This window comes from Protopterus annectens, chromosome 2.part0 (genome assembly GCF_019279795.1).
Source record: "Protopterus annectens isolate FY-2018-M chromosome 2.part0, PAN1.0, whole genome shotgun sequence".
Taxonomy (NCBI): Eukaryota; Metazoa; Chordata; order Ceratodontiformes; family Protopteridae; genus Protopterus; species Protopterus annectens.
The window spans coordinates 927372119-927390031 of NC_056728.1; the positions used below are offsets into that span (position 1 = coordinate 927372119).

At 41.9% G+C, this 17913-nt stretch overlaps 1 protein-coding gene across 2 annotated transcripts in view; it reads right to left on the bottom strand.

Annotated features, from left to right (window-relative positions):
• LOC122793301 (cytochrome c oxidase assembly protein COX18, mitochondrial-like) overlaps positions 1-17575 on the bottom strand; it is a 672981-nt gene extending 655406 nt beyond the window's left edge. The window contains exon 1 of one of the 2 annotated variants that reach the window (XM_044061177.1): positions 17104-17218. Coding sequence is in view for 1 of the 2 variants with exons in the window: in XM_044061176.1 (XP_043917111.1) it covers positions 17104-17571 (468 nt within the window). In the remaining variant the exon portion in view is untranslated. Of the gene's footprint in view, positions 1-17103 lie in introns of both variants that reach the window. The other variant, XM_044061176.1, reaches the window with a different exon arrangement.
• Positions 17576-17913: the final 338 nt, after the last annotated feature.

Consider the following 17913-nt stretch of genomic DNA (forward strand, 5'->3'; position numbering starts at 1 on the left):
CCACCTTAGGCATAAATGTAGGATTAGTTCTCATGGACACTCTATCTTGATGGAAGATTAGGAAGGGTTGTACTGCCATTAAGGCCTGTAGTTCCGAAACCCTCCTTGCTGAAGTAATTGCCAGTAGGAAAGCAGTTTTCCATGATAGGTGTTGAAGATCTGCTGTTGCTGCTGGTTCAAATGGAGGGAGTGTCAATTTTTCTAGCACAAAGTTCAAGTCCCATGCTGGTAATGGTGGTTTCCCAGGAGGTTTTACATTCTTGATTCCTCTGAGGAACTGCCTGAGTAGAGGATGTGAGAAGACAAGGGGATCGAAGCTGTATTCTGCAGAAATAGCTGATGCATGTATCTTGATGGAGGAATAGGACAGGCCTGTATGGAGAAGCTCTGCCAAGTACTCCAGGATGTTAGCAATATCTATCTTCGACACATCTTTTCCTCTTTCAGTACTCCAAATGACAAACCTTTTCCATTTTCCTGCATAGTTCCTTCTTGTTGAAGGTCTGCGGGCTTCAAGGATAATGTCTTTAACCCTTTGGGATAAGTCTGGGTTAGTTGCTGTTATGTGATGTTCCAGGCAGTCAGTTGCAGAGTTTTTAGGTTTGGATGCATGATGTTGTAGTTGTTCTGAGTTAACATCAAAGGCATCAGGGGTAGTGTCCACATTCTCCCCCGAGACATGCTCCTCAGCAATGGATACCAGTGTTGTCTTGGCCAATTCGGAGCTATCAGAATTATCCTTGGACGTTCCTCTTTGATTTTCAGTAGTACCTTGTGCATCAAAGGAAGAGGTGGAAATGCATATGCTGTCAGGCCTTTCCAACTGAAGGATAGAGAGTCCACCTTCCATGCAAGTGGGTGGTATGTCCTTGTCCAGAATTTCTTGAGCTGGTGATTGAGTGGGGATGCGAATAGGTCTATTTGTGGCATTCCCCATTTCTTTGTGATGGCCTTGAAGATGTCCGGGTGTAGCATCCATTCGTGAGCATCCGAGGTAGTTCTGCTTAACATGTCTGCTAGGGTGTTTTCTTTTCCCGGTACAAATATTGCCTGTAACTGGATGTTGTAGCTCAGAGCCATATTCCAAAGGTCCAGAGTCATTCTGCATAGGGTGTATGAATGAGTGCCTCCCTGTTTGTTGATGTACCACATGACTGTGGTGTTGTCTGTCCTTATCATTAAATGGCCTTCTTTGAGGAATGGTCTGAAATTCTGGATTGCTAGTTTTACTGCCAGCATTTCTTTTTGATTTATGTGCAGGTGCAGCTGGTCTGGAGTCCATAATCCTTGCATGCATTTGTCCAACATGTGTGCCCCCCAGCCTAGGTCTGAGGCGTCCGTTGTGATGGTTTGGCTTGCTTGAAAGTTGTGGAAGGGCAAGCCTGGGTTTGACTGGCATGCTTGAGCCCACCATAGGAACTCTTGTTTCAGGCATGGGATTAGTGGGATTTCGGTTTCTAAGCTCTGCCTGTGTTGAGACCATAAATTCTTTAGGTACCACTGTAGCTTTCTCATATGCAGTCTGGCATGGGGACCAGGATTATGCATGATGCCATGAAGCCCAAGGCCTGCAGTACTTTTCTTGCTGTTAGTTTGTTCTGCTTTGTTAATGCCAAGAAGTAAAGAGGGAGTTGTTCTTGTTTTTCTGCAGTTAGGAATGCCATCTGTTTTACTGTGTCCAATTCCGCACCCAAGAATGTTCTTGTTTGGGATGGTATCAGTCTTGACTTTTTTAAATTGACTGTGTATCCCAGGGCTTGTAGTAAGCAAATGACTCTTTGTAAGTCTTTTGTCAGCTTGCTTTTGTTGTCCGCTTGTATCAGACAGTCGTCCAGGTATGGATAAATTTGGATTCCCTGTAGCCTGCAATGAGCGATTACTGATGCCAGGCATTTTGTGAACACTCTGGGCGCAGTAGATAAGCCAAAGGGCAATGCTGAGAATTGATAATGCTCTGATCCTGCAAGAAATCTGAGGTATCTTCTGCAATTTGGTCGTATGGGGACGTGCAGGTATGCCTCCTTGAGATCTAGAGTTACCAGCCAACACTCCTTGCCCAGCATGGGAAGAAGTTGCTGTAGGGTCAGCATTTTGAATTGTGGGACAATGATGAATGTGTTTAGGACGGACAGGTCGAGAATAGGTCTCCAACTTTTCTCTTTTCTTGGTACTAGGAAGAGTCTGGAGTAGAATCCTTTGCCCTGTTCTGTTAGTGGTACTCTTTCCACAGCTCTCATCTTTGTTAATTGAGCTATCTGCTTTAGAGCTTCTGTTTTTTGATTTGGAGGTAGGTTTGGCATTCCTCTTTTTACTGGTAAGGTGTGGAAGTGAAACCTGTAGCCTTGGTCTATGGTTTGCAAAATCCACTTGTCTTTTGTGATATAGTGCCAATTTTTTGAAAATAAGGCTAACTTTCTGCCTAAAGGTGCTGCTATTTGTTCCCTGGTAGGCGGTGTCAGAGCCAAGTCACTGTGATTGTCCTGTTGCAGTGGCAGTGGTTGTGTCTGTGCCTCGCTGGTTATTGCCTTGCCACTGGCGTCCTCTGTAGGCACCTCCTCTGGATTGATTTCTGCCTCTGGAATGTCTATTCCTGCCTCTCTGAGATTTTGAGGAGTCTGGAAAGGACCAATTTTTGGAAGGCCAGTTCCTGCTAAACCTTGGGGGCTGAACCTGTAAGAAATCCTTAACTGTTTGTACAGATTTTGCTTTCTCTTCCATTTTCTTCATTACTTGCTGAGCAGGAGTACCAAATACACTGGCCTTATCCATAGGAGCATCTAACAGCTTTGCTTTAACATGATCCGGCAGGACCTGTTCTTTCAACCATGCATGCCTTCTTATAACTGTGCCAGTCATGGCTGATCTAAATGAAGCCTCCAGTGCATCATAGCCACATTTTAAAGAATGGTTACTAACCTGCTGAATGTTATTCACCATTTCTAAAACATATTTCTTATCTAAGGAGTCATCAGAAGACAGTTTCTTAGTTAACTGATCAAGCATAAACTCTTGGTATTGGATCATATGAAACTGACAGTTCAAAGCTCTAGCTGAGAGAGTAGCAGAGGTGTAAACTTTTTTCCCCAATCTCTCTAAGGACCTGGATTCCCTTTCAGAAGGGAGAGGGTTTTTTGCTGAGGTCGAAACTACTGCCTTAGGCCCCTGGGAGATAGTCTCAGGATCTGCAAGTGGGGCCTTGTATAGGTGGTGATGAGTGTCTGGTACCCTGTAAAACCTATCTGGTTTGGCAGGGGCTGGAGGTAAAGTATCAGGAGCAGTGCAAACATCATTAAATGCATCATCCACAACAGGCAGAACTGGAGGTATAGCTAAGGGCCTATGTTGTGGTAAGTGTAGAAAGGTCCTAAGCCTTTTTCTTGAATCTGAGAAATCTTGTCCCTGCTATTGGAATTGTTCTCTCATGGCATGTAAGGTTTCCCCAAAGGAAAATTCCTCTGGTGGAGAGGCAGATGGAATAGATTCTTCAGCATCTGAATCTTCATAAGTAGAAAAAGGAGCCTCAGGATGGTCTGTAATGTCTGAGTCATCCGAAGAATCATCAGAGGACACTGGCTCTGGGGGCTCTGCTCTAGGTCTCTTTTCTGGAGGCTGAGAGGCCCTGTCTGGGTGAGATTGGGATCCCCTAATTAAAGAGATGAGATCCTCTGCCAGAGTAAGCATTTGGGAACTGGAACTGGGCCTGTGTGAGGGGGGCTTAACAGGCACTGATTTAGCAGTTTTGGCTGCTTTAGCCCTGGCAAAGGCCTTAATAGACATGGCTGCAGGAGGCCTAGCAGCACCACGTGCTGGGGTAGAGACATCCAAAGGGATGGTGTCTGATAATTCACTAGGAACCACATTAGTAGGCAAAACTTCAGAGGCCGATTCAACTAGGGTAGCAGGAGCCTCGGTAGTAGTCATGGATTCGGCTGAAGATTGACCCGTTTGCTCGGTTTCGACGAAAACAGAGACACTCGCGTTTTGCTTAACGGTGGTTCCGGCCGAAACCGCGGACCGCGAGTGTCGGTCTTTTTCTTTGCGTTTGTTAACAATTTGGGTAGTCGGTGGATCCGGCGGCATATTGTTCGCAAAATCTGTGCCGAAAAACTGTTCAGCAAACTCCGACCGGCGTCTAAGCGTTGTCGGTTGAAGGAAGCACAGGCTAAACAGGCTGCTACGTCGTGGTCTGGGCCTAAACAAGGTAAGCAGTAAGAGTGGAAATCTTTATGAGGTATTTGTTTCCCACAAGTTAAACAGTTATTTACTTTTTCTGACATCAGCTGAGGCAAGAAAGAGTCCCCAACGGGTACTTAGCTTTTTAGAAGTCTTCGAAGTAGTATTCGGTAGTAGTAATCTCTGGATCTGACCGACCGGCACTTGCGAACAGCTTCTGCTTCGGGCGCCACGCGGCAAGAAAGACTGAGGAAAATGGCATCGGCTGATGCCTTTATACCCGAAGACCAGCAGAGATGACGTCGGGTGAAGTGCGACACCAGCCGAGGCCAGACCCACACTTTGGAATCCGGCCGACCGAAGGGCTGCCTGACGACAGGACAACCCATTTGTTATGACTGCAGATGCATCCTTGAAGGACATCAATCATAAAGATATGGAAGGTTTTGTTTAACAGTATTTTAAGAGAAGAAGAAGTACCAACATCCTGAAAACGTGGTGGTAGCTGCAATACCTAAAGAGGGCAAAGATCCATCAGATCCAGGTTCATACAGGCCAATTTCAATACTAAACCATGATTATACAGTGTTTATGTCTATAATGGCTAACAGAATAGCAAAGGTGATGCCACAGTTGACAGATATGGATCAATGTGGTTTAGTGGAGGAGAGGCAAACATCTGACAAAATTAACAGAACACTGATCCAGAAAGAAGAAAATGTTAAGAAAACATCACTGTTGGTGGATCTTGAATTGATGCACAGAAAGGGGTTTATATTATATGCTCAGAGAAAGGGGTCTATATTATATGCTCAAAGAGACTTTTCTTCAAACATATAATCAATCGACACCTAAAGAGCGAACGCTCTAAAGTGCGAACGGCCACATCAGCGAATTTTTCCCTATAGCAAAAAATCCAGTTGGCCATTATCAGGAATTGCCCTTTTCCTCAATAAAGAGAAATCTCGGAGTTGGTATATTTAGTTTGAGGGGGTGGGGGGCACAGCCTCCCCACGTTGGGGGGGTGAGGGGGGGTGTGAAGCCCCCCACTTGATTAGGGTTTTGAAGTTTGTGTTTTTTGTGTACGGTCCCGTGAAATTTTCCCCGAGGAAAAAATCTGCGGATGTAGTCATTTGTGCTTTAGAGCATTCACTCTTCAGGTGTCGATGATTATATGTTCAAAGAAAAGTTTTCTTTTGAGCATATAATACAGACCCCAGAGAAAGCATTGAACAGAGTAAGCTGGAACTTTCTGAGTAAGTCAATGGAAGCTTTTGCATTCCCTGATGAAATTATATGCTTGACTAAGAGGATATATGAGGAATCAGAGGTGAAAATGAAAGTTTGTGGGTTCCTCTCTGATCACTTCTGCTTGAGCAGAAGAACCAGGTAGGGTTGTCCTCATTCCCCTTTGTTATTTACATTATATTTAGAGCCACTAGCAAACGAAATAAGGGACTAAGAAATTCAGGGATATAATTGTTAAGGTTGTCAAGAAACGCTGTCTCTATTTGCAGATGATATTATTCTATTCCTGATAAAAACAGAAAAGGATATTACAGTGCTGTGGAACACTTTGAGACAGTTTCAAATTGTTTTTACGATTTAAAATGAATGAAGCTAAAACAAAGCCAACAGCAATAAATTATATACTCACACACAAATTGGTTCAGTAATACCCATATTTATGCAGCCATTATAAAATGAAGTATGTAGGAGTATGGATTAAAAATTATTCCAATGACACAACTAGGGATATGTAAGAAGAGACTAAACAAAAACTGAGAAATTGGAAGCTCTGTTAGATGGATATGGATAGTAAGATACAAGCAGTTAAAATGTTTGGTACTTGCGTATTATCGTAACCAGATTTTCGCAGTAGTACTGGTTGCTTCCAGACATTAAAATCTGACCACTGATGCTGTAATCAAATCACACAATGTTTTCTTTCACACTTACGGTTGTTTTACTGCAGGGTTATCAGTAAAAATTAAAAACTAAGTTTGGCTGTTTATGTATGCACTTCCCCAGCAGCATGTCATGTGAAACCTATCCTGCCCATGCAAAGCACTGTTTTGAAGCACTCCTGACTACAGTCTATGACAACTTTCCCCCACATAAAAAAAAAAAAAAAAAAAAGAAGACAAAACCAGGAAATGAACAATCCACATATTTTCGGCCCTAATACCTTCCAGAAGCAATCTCAGTCTCAGTTTGTCTGAGGATACCACCATCAACAACACAAAAACTGCTGACAAGTTCTCCTGTCAGAAACAAACCCCAGAATCGCTTGCCAACATCATCCACCAACACTTTTGAAAGCCATTCCTTACTGCAACTTGCTGTTACCAAAACTTTCCTTTCAAGTCTGTGTGCAAAGTGTTAGAAATAAAGACATTACCTAAAGCATTTCCATATGTGGTTTGGGTGCTTTTCTTGGCAGCATTCCTTCCTTACAGTGACAGTATTCCTTTCGTCAGTAACACAGCAGCCATGAGAATTGAAGCATGCGTGTGTAATGCACAAAAACAAGAAGAATCTCACATGTATTTCTCTTCCAAAATATATCCCAAACTTGTTTTTCCTTAGTAAAGAAGTGAAATTGCACCTTACGGTATTTCCCGCACTCAACTTCATTGTAGCATGCGCAAGTTTCGCAATCTGGTTGCGATAATACACAAGTACCAAATGTTTTTAGTCCCTTTAGTCTTATACACAGGTCAGGCATACTTTTATCAACAAGTGTAGAAGTTGTGGATAGCAATTAATAAAGAGATGAAGGATTTTATCTGGGAGGGGAATATTGCAAGAGCTTAGTGGGATAAGCAGATTCTTCCAATAGAACAAAGCAGAAGGGATATTTCATATCTACATAGTTTAGGTCCATATACACAGCACAAGCAGAAACCTGCAACTCCAAGTGGAAAGTGATGAAGATGAAATGGGGGGGGGGGCTCAAGAAACAAGGATAGACTGGGATTTTGGATGCTGACCTTAAAGAATAGCAATAACCATACAGAATATTATATTCATAAAGTAGCAGAAAATATCCTACGAACTAAGTCAACATGGGAATGGAGAAAGGAGATGCTACCAATAGGGATGATTACAACTAGGGATAACCACAACAGGCAAGAGGGGCCTGGAACTTATTAGACAAAACTGGCAGAGGAACCAAGGTATTGGGAGCAAATAACTAGAGAGGGAAAGGTAATAGAATGGGAAGATGCTAAGAATTTATTTGGACTGCAGGTTAATGATTGCCTTCCCCATCAAGGATCGATATCAGAGTATAGGCAAAGAGAAAGCAGACTCCAGCAATTTTTTTCAGGTCGACAGCAAATGTTGAAGTTGTGATGGGGGAAAAAAGAGGTAACTGGGAACATATTTTCTGGGAGTGCAATGTGTTGATAGACTATAAAGATTCCCTGCAGACTACTCTATCCGAGATACTGGGTGAGCAAATTGGTGTTAACTAGGGCAATGATGTTTCCGAGCTAAGATACAGAAATGGAATTGCCTAGACATAGTAAGGCTTGCTGAGTCTAATTATGGTGGTTGCCAAAAAAAGTAATTACTAGAAAATGGAAATCGAAGTCTAAACCAAGTGTACTAGAAGTAGTGAATACAGTAAAAGAGATAAAATAACTGGAATTGGGATCTTTAGAAAAATGTAGGAATAAATGAGAACTGTGGGAAAGAATAGTTGTGTAAAATCTTACCATAACCATAGATGCCCTTCTCTTCTTTGTTGCAACATAAGGGATTCACTGCCAAAAGCTTTCCCGATGTTTGGCCAGTATACAAAAGACTTATCCACTGCAACGTATGAGGAACTTTGCAAACAGGCAAACAAATGGTGTAGGACATAAAAGTGTTGTCCACACGTACCATCCTCAGAACTTATTGCCCCAGTAAGAACATCAGCCTAAAGAACAAAGGAGGTAAACATACATCCAGGGAAAAAGACTAAAACCAGGGGTAAGGTGGGAAGGATAGAATACTGCAACATAGAAGAGAAGGGCATCTATGGTTATGGTAAGATTTAACACAATTATTCTATGTCCTTCTATTCTCATGCTGCAGCATTCTTAACATGTGGTGGGAGATTACCAAAGCACGTGAGGAAGAAAGAGAGGGAGCAGAAGTGCTTTCTATAAAAAAAATATAGAGAATAGCTGTAGCAAAGCCAGCTCTTGATTTGCAGATGCCATCCAGTTTATAATGTTTGGTGAAGGTATAAAAAGGCGGCCAGGTAGCTGCCTCTAAGGCAGTGTTAGTATCCAAACCTCTGAAAAAAGCACATAAAGAAGCAACAGCTCTCACAGAATGAGCCTTAACAGGAGTAGAAAGTCTCTTATCATAAAACACATAACAAAAGGACAGAGGCTTTAGAAATCCAAGTGGAAATAGTCTGCTTGGAAACAGACATTCCCAGAGCCCCGGGATGAAAAGAAATAAAAAGCTGATCAGATGTCCCGATAGTCTTAGTTTAGTTTTATCCAAGTAAAATCGGAGTTGTCTATGTACATCCAAGGTGTGAAGAACTCTCTCACTAGACAACTGTAGAGAGAGGGGAAAAGTGGGAAAATGAATAGATTCGTTAAGTGACAACTCATTCACAACATTTGGCATAAAAGAAGGGTTAGTTATACAAGGGAACTCTATCCTTATGGAAAACCAGAAAGGGGGAGCCATCAAGGCTTGAAGTTCGGACACCCTCCTGGCTAAAGTGATGAATAATAACAACACAGTCTTCCAAGTACAGTGTTGTAGGGAAGCTGTAGCTGCAGGTTCAAACTGAGCCAGAGTGAGGTTTCTCAAGACAAAACTGAGATCCCAATGAGGAGGAGCAGGCTTCCTGGGAGGTCACATGTGAAGGGCACCTTTAAGGAAGAGTTTAACCTCCAATCTATAGACTAAAGGAAGAGACAAAGGCAGACAAGCAGAAGTGGCTGATTGATATGCTTTCACAAAGGGATAAGCCAACCCAGCCTTCAGTAGTTCACACAAGTGAAATAAAACCAGAGGCACATCCACAGAAAGTGGGTCCAGTTTATAAGAAAGATACCAAATGGAAAACCTCTTCCATTTGGATAAGTAGGATTTCCAAGTATTGGGTTTTCTGGTCTCCTGCAGAACCCTAAGCATGTCCTCCGAAAAGGTGTGCCTGAAAGGAATCAGAAGCCTATCACGCACAGTGTCAGATGTAGAGTTAACAGGCGTGGGTATATGAGAGATCCCTTGTCTTGTGTGAGAAGATCCACCCTGTGAAGTAACTTGTGATGATTACTCTTAGCTAAATGCAGAAGGAATGAATGCTGTCTTGGCAAAAAGGGAGCCACCTTCAAGACTTTTGGTTTGTGCTGCTGAATTTTCAGCAGAACATTCTGAATAAGATGGAAGGGGGATGCTTAGAGAAACATCCCCTTCCATGAGAAAGAAAAGCACATCCAACTTCCACACCAGAGGATCTGGAACTCTGGCACAAAATTTTGGAAGTTCTCTGTTCAAAGGGGAAGCAAAGAGATCTACTTGAGGAATACCTCACCAGTGGAGAATGTCCAGAAACACGTTTCTGTGAAGCATCCAGTCGTGGGATTGAGTCATGGACCTGCTCAGAGTATCTGCCACTACATTCTGATTGGAGGAGATGTACACTGCCTGAGGGTAGACCTTGTATTGAGTTGCCAGTTCCCATGACATGAGGACTAGCCTGCATAGAAGGTATGATCCCCCCTACAATTTGTTCACATATCAAAAACTGTGGTGTAAACAGTTTTAGAGGGCCTGGACAAAAGAGAAAGAGAGAGTGTGAAAGGTCTGTACAGCCAACATCAGGGCTCTCATCACTTTTATGTTTATGTGCTCCTTCCTTTGAGAAGGGGACCAAAGTCCTTGAACCTTCCAGGAAGCAAAGGCTGCCCCCCAACCTATGTCTAGGGTGTCTGAACAATTCCTGAATAGGAGGAGGAGGATGCACAGGAAGGCCTGGATTCAGGGAAATCTGCTGAATCCACCAACACAGTTCCCTCTTCAGACAAGAAAGAAGGACAACAAGGTCCAGTGGATGCTCATGTGGGCTCCAAACTGACTTGAGGTACCAGTGAAATTTCTTTGTATGAAGTTTGGCTAAAGGTAACATATGGATCGTGGATGCCATGAACACTACAAGGCAAAAAAACTCCCCGTCTGTAAGATACTGCAGAGGGAGAAGATCTTGGAAGAATTTGGTGAGAAAATGAATTTTCTGAGAAGGCAAGGAGGCCAACATTTGAACTGTCTGGATTCTGCACCCCAGGAAGGCGTGGTCTTGTGAAGGGGTGAGGGAAGAGGTTTGGAAGTTTATTGTGAAACCCAGTCCTTGAAGAAGGGAAATAATGAAAATGGACATTCTGTTGCAAGGTTTCTGGAAGTAGTACCTGTAGTGGAGATCTTCCAGATATGGAAAGATCTATACCCCCCTGGAGTCTGCAATAATCAGTCACAGGAGTCAAGCATTTTGTAAATACCGTTGTTGCTACAGAGAGACCAAAGGGTAAAGCAGAGAACTGAAAATGTGATGAAGCAACAGAAAAACCCAAATGTTTCCTGTAAAGTGGTGAATGGGAATGCGACGGTAGGCATCCTTGATGTACAGGAAGACCATAAAGGCTTGTGGAAGGATGAGGCAAATTAATGTAGGCAGGGAAAGCATCCTGAAGGTTGGGACCTTTAGGAAGGTGTTGAGGCGTGAAAGATCCAGAATGAGTTTCCAAGTGCCATCTTTTCTGGGAACCAGGAACATCCTGGAATAGAAACCTCTTCTTCTTTGGTGCTGTGGAACTTCTGGAATAGTTCCATGGGATTTCAATACTTAGAGCACCTCTGGAAAGAATTGCAGTTGCTCTTGAGGTGGTTGAGGAATGTCCATGAAGACAGAATAGCTTTCCACACCATGAAATACCCTTTGTGGATAATGGAAAGGACCCACAAATCTTGAGTAATATGCTCCCAGACTGGAGAGAGAGAGAGAGAGAGAGAGAGAGAGAGAGAGAGGAGGAGGTAGCTGAGAAAAGTTTGGTACTCACAGACTTCCTGTCTTGTCTGGAAAAGGCCGTTTATGAGCAGGAACAGGCTGAGTTTGTTTAGAAACAGTAGGTTTCCTAACACCCCTGTTACTTCTGGAAGGAGGAGTGTGAGTTTGTTTACTAACAAAAGGTTTTTCCTGGGTAACTCTTTTCCTTCCTCCTGCAAGGACTTGAACATGTCTGCTGGTGCAGCCCCAAACAAAGCCTTATTATCTAAGGAAGCATCCAGCAATTTAGCCTTGAAGTCATTTGGAAGTGGCTGAAGCTTCAACCAGGAGGATCTCTGCAGAACAGAGCCAGATGCAGCAGCTCTAGCAGATGTTTCAGCTGCTTCACTGCTGTATTTAATGGGAGTGGTATGCTACCTAGGAGGAAGCCCCCAGAACTGGCGAAAGTTGCTACTTAACATCAGACTCTGGAAGGTCAGAGAGAATCTAAGTAGCCTGTGAAAGGAGAGCCAAAGCACTTGGTCATATGCATTTGGCAACTGATAGCATGGAGATCTAGGGTGGCCGAGGTATAAACTTTTCTTCCCAATCATTCTGTGGTCTTACTCTCCTTTTCTGTAGGGAAAAGAGAAGTGGATGGCAATAGTCTAGAAGATTTATCATCAGCCACAGAAACAGTAACTGGATCTGCTGATGGACATTTGTAAAGAAATTTACAGTCCTCTAGAACTTTATAGAACCTGTTTGGACTTTTAGGGATAGGGAGTTGAGTCCAGAGTTTTTGATGCAGAAGAAAAGGCATCAAGAAAAGCAGGTAAAAATGGAGGCACAGCAGAATGAGAGGGAGAATCCAATTGAAGCAAGTCATAGTGCCTTTTCTGCACCTCAGAAACCTGAGAACAGTTCCACTTAAAATACTTCCTCATCCTACGAACTGTCTCCCCAAAGGTGATATCTTCAGCAGGAGACTCTGTGCCAGTGGACTCTTCCTCAATGGAGGCATACTCCAAAGGGGAGGTATGCCAAGGATTCATCCTGTGAGGACTCCTCTTCTTCAGAAGAATCCTGCACTCTGATCTTTTTCTGTGGTGAAGTAGTAAGAGGACTAGGAAGGAAACCTCTGAGGAAGGTTTAAGAGCCATAAAGGCATTGAACAAGCCTTGTGAGAAAACTTGCCGGTCAGCATGTGGGTCCTGAGGTGTGGAACCATGTTTGGTTTTCTGCTTCTTTTTAAGAGGAACATGAGTCCTGTGAAAGGTAGCGGGACCGAATGTAGGCCTACATTCAGTGACATTTGTTGGAACGTCTTCCCTTACTAAAATCTGCAGAATGCCTTGAGGGTCTTCTGAAATGATAAGCCTTGGTTCCACCTGTTCATCCAAAGCAGACATCTGCACAGCCTCAGAAGACATGCTGATGGCAGGATCCCTTGTAGCCTCCGCAATGGTACCTGCCTTAGAATCTGAGCCGAAATCCAGACTGGTCCCCAGGCTTTTATTGGCCTTGAGAGAAACGTCTGGAAGAGGAGGTGCAGCTGAAACTTCAGGCGTAACTTTCTTAGACTTCTTCATAGAAATATCAGCAGACGATCCCAAAGTACCCTTCATAACATTGTGCACTAACCTTTTCAGTCTCTGATTCTCAATGTAGATATTAAGAGAGGAAAGGCAGCTACGTAGGGTCTTAAGAACAAAAGATTTACAGATAGGGCAAGACTTATGGTTGTGGTTGGGCCATAAACAGAAGAGACACTAACAGTGACTGTCTTTATGTGGAATTTGTCTTCTACAATGGCATTTGCCCTTTTTGGATGACATGTTACCTCACAGCAAAAAAGCTGTAGAAAAATATAAAATAAAACCCCAATGGGGCACTTATCTGAAACTCTTGTATCCAGCAAACAATTTGGACTAGCACACCAATGATCATAGATGGCATTTGAACTGGTGGCCGAGAAATTCTGAGGATGGTACATGTGGACATCACTTTTATGGCTTATGCCGGCTGCTGGACTATGCGTGACGTCCCACGTACCCTGCAGTGGGCAAAGTCTTTTGTATACTGGCTGAATGTCGGGATCACCTTCGGCAGTGAATCCCTCATGTTAAGAATACTGCAACATAAGAATAGAAGGACATCAGTACATACAGGGGAGGAACGTGGTTTAAAATAAGGCAGGATTTGAATGAGCTATGCAATGTCTGACTGGCAATGAATGGGTAGATTATAAGTGATGTATAATGCTTGCAGCAAGAATTTTGTCAATACAGTCTGTGATGTAAAATACTTGCAACTGTGACTGTGTAAGTATGGTTTGTTCTCATTTATATAAATGTATGATTGTCTATTTCATAAGTGATGATTTAAATAAGGATGCTACTTGTTAAAAAAAAAAAAAAAACAACATTAAAAAGTAAGGGAAAACAGTACTATGGGACCAGACAATATGTCATATTAACATCTGACATGTTTGTAATACCACTGTTGAGCACATTTAATAATATGTTAAAGGAGGGCACAGTTCCAACTGACTGGAAGACATCTAATATGGTTCCCATTTTTAAAGGACGTGACAAAACAAATAAAACATGATACAAGCCAATAAGCTTGATATCTACATTATGTAAATGTATGGAAATATATATTCTCAGCTTCCTGGTTAATAACAATATCTATGACATCTACATTATATAAATTTATGGAAATATATGTTCTCAGCTTCTTGGTTAATAACAAGATCAATGGTTTAAATCTTGATGCAAACCAGCTTGGCTTCATAAGAGAGAAGTCAACATTTACTACTCAAATAAAATGTTAAGATAAGGTGCCACTTCTTAAAGATCGGGGAGAAACTGTGCTGCGATATAGCTAGACATATCTAAAGCATCTTGACAGTGTCAAACATGATTACAGCGGATATAAAAGGTTTACACACCCCTGTTAAAATGCAAGGTTTTTGTGATATGAAAAAATTAGATCATAATAAATAATTTCAAAACTTTTCCCACCTTTAATGTGACCTATAACCTGTACAATTCAATTGAAAAACAAACAAATCTGTTAGGGAAAAAATATAAAAAATAAAAAACGTACAATAAGCTGGTTGCATAAGTGTGCACACCCTTAAACTAATACTTTGTTGAAGCACCTTTTGATTTAATTACAACATTGTCTTCTTGGGTACACACCTGCCATCAATCAAAGAGACTCTGATTAACCCCCAAATAAAGTTCAGCTGTCCTAGTAGGATTTTCCTGACATTTACTCAGCTGCCTGCTACAGCAAAAGCCATGGTTCACAAACAGCTTACAAATCATCAAAGGGATCTCATTGTTGAAAGGTATTAGAAGGGTACAAAAAACAATTCCACAGCACTGGATATACCATGGAACACTGTGAAGACAGTCATCAAAAAGTGGAGAAAATATGGGACAACAGTGACGTTGCAAAGAACTGGATGTCCCTCCAAAATTGATGAAAAGACAAGATGAAAACTGGTCAGGGAGGCTGCCAAGAGACCTACAATAACAGTGAAGGAGCTGCAGGAATTTCTGGCAAGTACTGGTTGTGTACTATATGTGACAACAATCTCCCATAGTCTCCATGTACCTGGGCTATGGGGTAGAGTTGCAAGATGGAAGCCTTTTCTTGCACAGGAAAACATCCAGACCTGGCTACAATTTGCAACACAATGCATCAAGTCTCCCAAAAGGATATGGGAAATGTGTTATGGCCTGGTGAGACCAAGGTTGAACATTTTGGCCATAATTTCAAAAGGTACATTTGGCACAAAAGCAACACTTCGTATCACCAAAAGAACATCATCCCCATGGTAAAGCATGGTGGTGGCAGTATCATGCTTTGTGTTTGCTTTTCTTCAGCTGGAACTGAAGCTTTAGTCAAGGTAGAGGGAATTATGAACGGCTTCACTTTTGGCCCCAAACCTTCAGGTGTCTGCTAGAAAGCTGAAGATGAAGAGGAATTTCACCTTTCAACATGACAATGATCCCAAACATGCATCCAAATCAACAAAAGAATGGCTTCACGAGAAGAAAATTAAAGTTTTGGAATGGCCCAGCCAGAGCCCAGACCTAAATCCAATAGAAGATCTGTGGGGTGACCTGGAGAGGGCTGTGCACAAGAGATGCCCTCGCAATATGACAGATTTGGAGCACTTTTGCAATGAAGAGTGGGCAAATATTGCCAAGTCAAGATGTGCCATGCTGATAGACTCCTACCCAAGAAGAATGAATGCTGTAATTAAAACAAAAGGTGCTTCAACAAAGTATTAGTTTAAGGGTGTGCACACTTATGCAACCAGCGTACCGTACATTTTTTATTTTTTATATTTTTTTCCTCCAACAGATTTGTTTTTCATTTGAATTGTACAGGTTACAGGTCACATTAAAGGTGGAGAAAGTTTTGAAAGGATTTATTGTGGTCTCATTTTTTATATCACAAAAGCTTGGGGTGTGTAAACTTTTTATATCCACTGCATATAAGACATTGCCTGGCTAGAGCAAAAGTCAATCAGTAAGAAGGGTAGCAAACTGGCTAACTGGCCATACTCAATTTGTGATACTAAGGGGCACTAAACCTATTTTGAAATCACTAAGCAAAGGAGTTTGGGAAAACAGACTAGAAAAGCAATTTACAAAGGAACAACGGAAGGACATATGTATGGCTCCCAAGTAAGCAACAAAGTACTGAAGGTTTAGGATATTTGCTTTGAACTGTTTGCATAGATACTTTTATACCCTTCAGAGATTATTTTTTTCCTGAGCTACACAGCAAATGCTGGAAGTATGATGGGGAAGCATGAGGTAACTAGGAACATGCTTTACTGTGAGTGTAGTGAGTTGGCAGATTTTACAACTTCAGGACAGAATAGTCTGTTAGAAATACTGGAAGAGCAAATGGCTAACTACATAAATGACTGTTTTAAGCTTACACACATGATCTGAATTGCCTAAACATAGTAAGGCCTTATTAAGTTTAACACTACTGGTCACAAAAAAAAAAAAAAAATTAATTACTAGAAAATGGAAATCAAAATATAAACCAACTGTAATTAAAATACTGAATACTGCTAAACAGATAAAGGAATAGGAAGTTGGATCACATCATTGCTTTGCTTTCACAAATCTTGCTGAATAAAGAAAAGCATCATACAGCATATTATTATCGATAAAAAAGCAGCACTATCTTCACAAGTGCTGTCGATAATGAGAAACAATATATATAGCGTTCTGCTGCTAATTAAACACAAAAGTGTTGCTTAGCCCTACAGTTAAGAGGGATTATGCCTTGACTAATGCATGTTCGATTAGCTGCATGGACATCAAAGGACTGAGCATAAACAATCTGAGCAGTTGATACTAGCTGGCTCCTACTGGGCCAGACTACAAGACCTGTGCCACTGAGAACACATGATAGTGGTTAGGTATACTGCCCCTACCTGCAGGGGCAAAGTTGGCTGAACTAGTTTTTCGAAGGGACTTCTCTGCTTGGCCAGGGACACCAGATGTGTGTGTGTGTGTGTGTGTGTGTGTGTGTGGGAGAGAGACCGAGTGCAGGGATGCATGCATGCATGCCTCCTCTCCCTATCAAGGCAGGTACAGCCAAGTCTATAAGCAGTACACGGGAGGGAAGGGTAGTCTACTCAGCAGGATTTATAACTGGGCCACATTTCTAGGGAAATCAGCTGAAGGCAAAACATTTTAAACAAATATCTTATTTACATGCCAGCCATCAATGCAACACAAAAACAGCATGAAGTAAAACAATTTATAAAAATATATAAAAAGTAAAAAGTACATATGTACTAACCCAAGTTACATTATAAATGTTACTGTCAACAATCAGCTGTACGATTCTTTTGGTTAGCTCTAAGTGACATGCTGCTTACCCACCTTGGCAATAACGTAGAGCTGATATGCAGCTAGAGGAAGAGTAATCACTGCCCTTATTGCGATAGTACTGCAAATGATAGTGGCCCACCATGGCAGGCCAGATAACTGCTGCACACCTACAAGAAAATCCTGGGTCACATGTGCTGGGGCAGAGTCAGCAAGATACTCATACCAGCCAGGCCAGTCAGTGGAAACAGAGGCAGAGGACAGTTTGCATGCTGATGTTAAAGTTCTTCCTAGATGAGGTGCGCAGCAACCAAAAAACATTCTGAAGAGATGTTTACTATTCGTTCCCAGTCTAGTTGAACTATCACCACACTTTAAATCTGAATTACTGTTTCCATTACTATATTTAAAGGAAAATGTTGCAACCAAGCAGAATGTTCTCTTTGTTGTTCTCTGCTGAAGAATGTACCAATTTGACAGACTGTACATGTTCGGCATTTTGCAAAGAAGACCACAGCACATTTTTTTAACCTGCAAAATAAAAACATAATTTCCTTAAAAGGTCTGCAAGTATAAACACGACAAAAAAGTGAATGAATACATGAAAGAATTAATGAATGAACTATCTGTAAACCAGCCAACTGGTATGCCAGCATGTGCAGCATGTTGCTAAATAGAAAACCAAAGAGATGGACAACAGCAGAACAAAGAATGCAAAGACTGAATTGAAATATGCTAGAACAAAGCTTCCATTCCCCCATAAACTGATAAACTTTTCATTAGCCTCCCTTTCGTATCCTTGCGCCCACTAGGTGCACAGTACAATACCTATAAAAATCCCTCTCCCAGAAAAACAGAAAACCA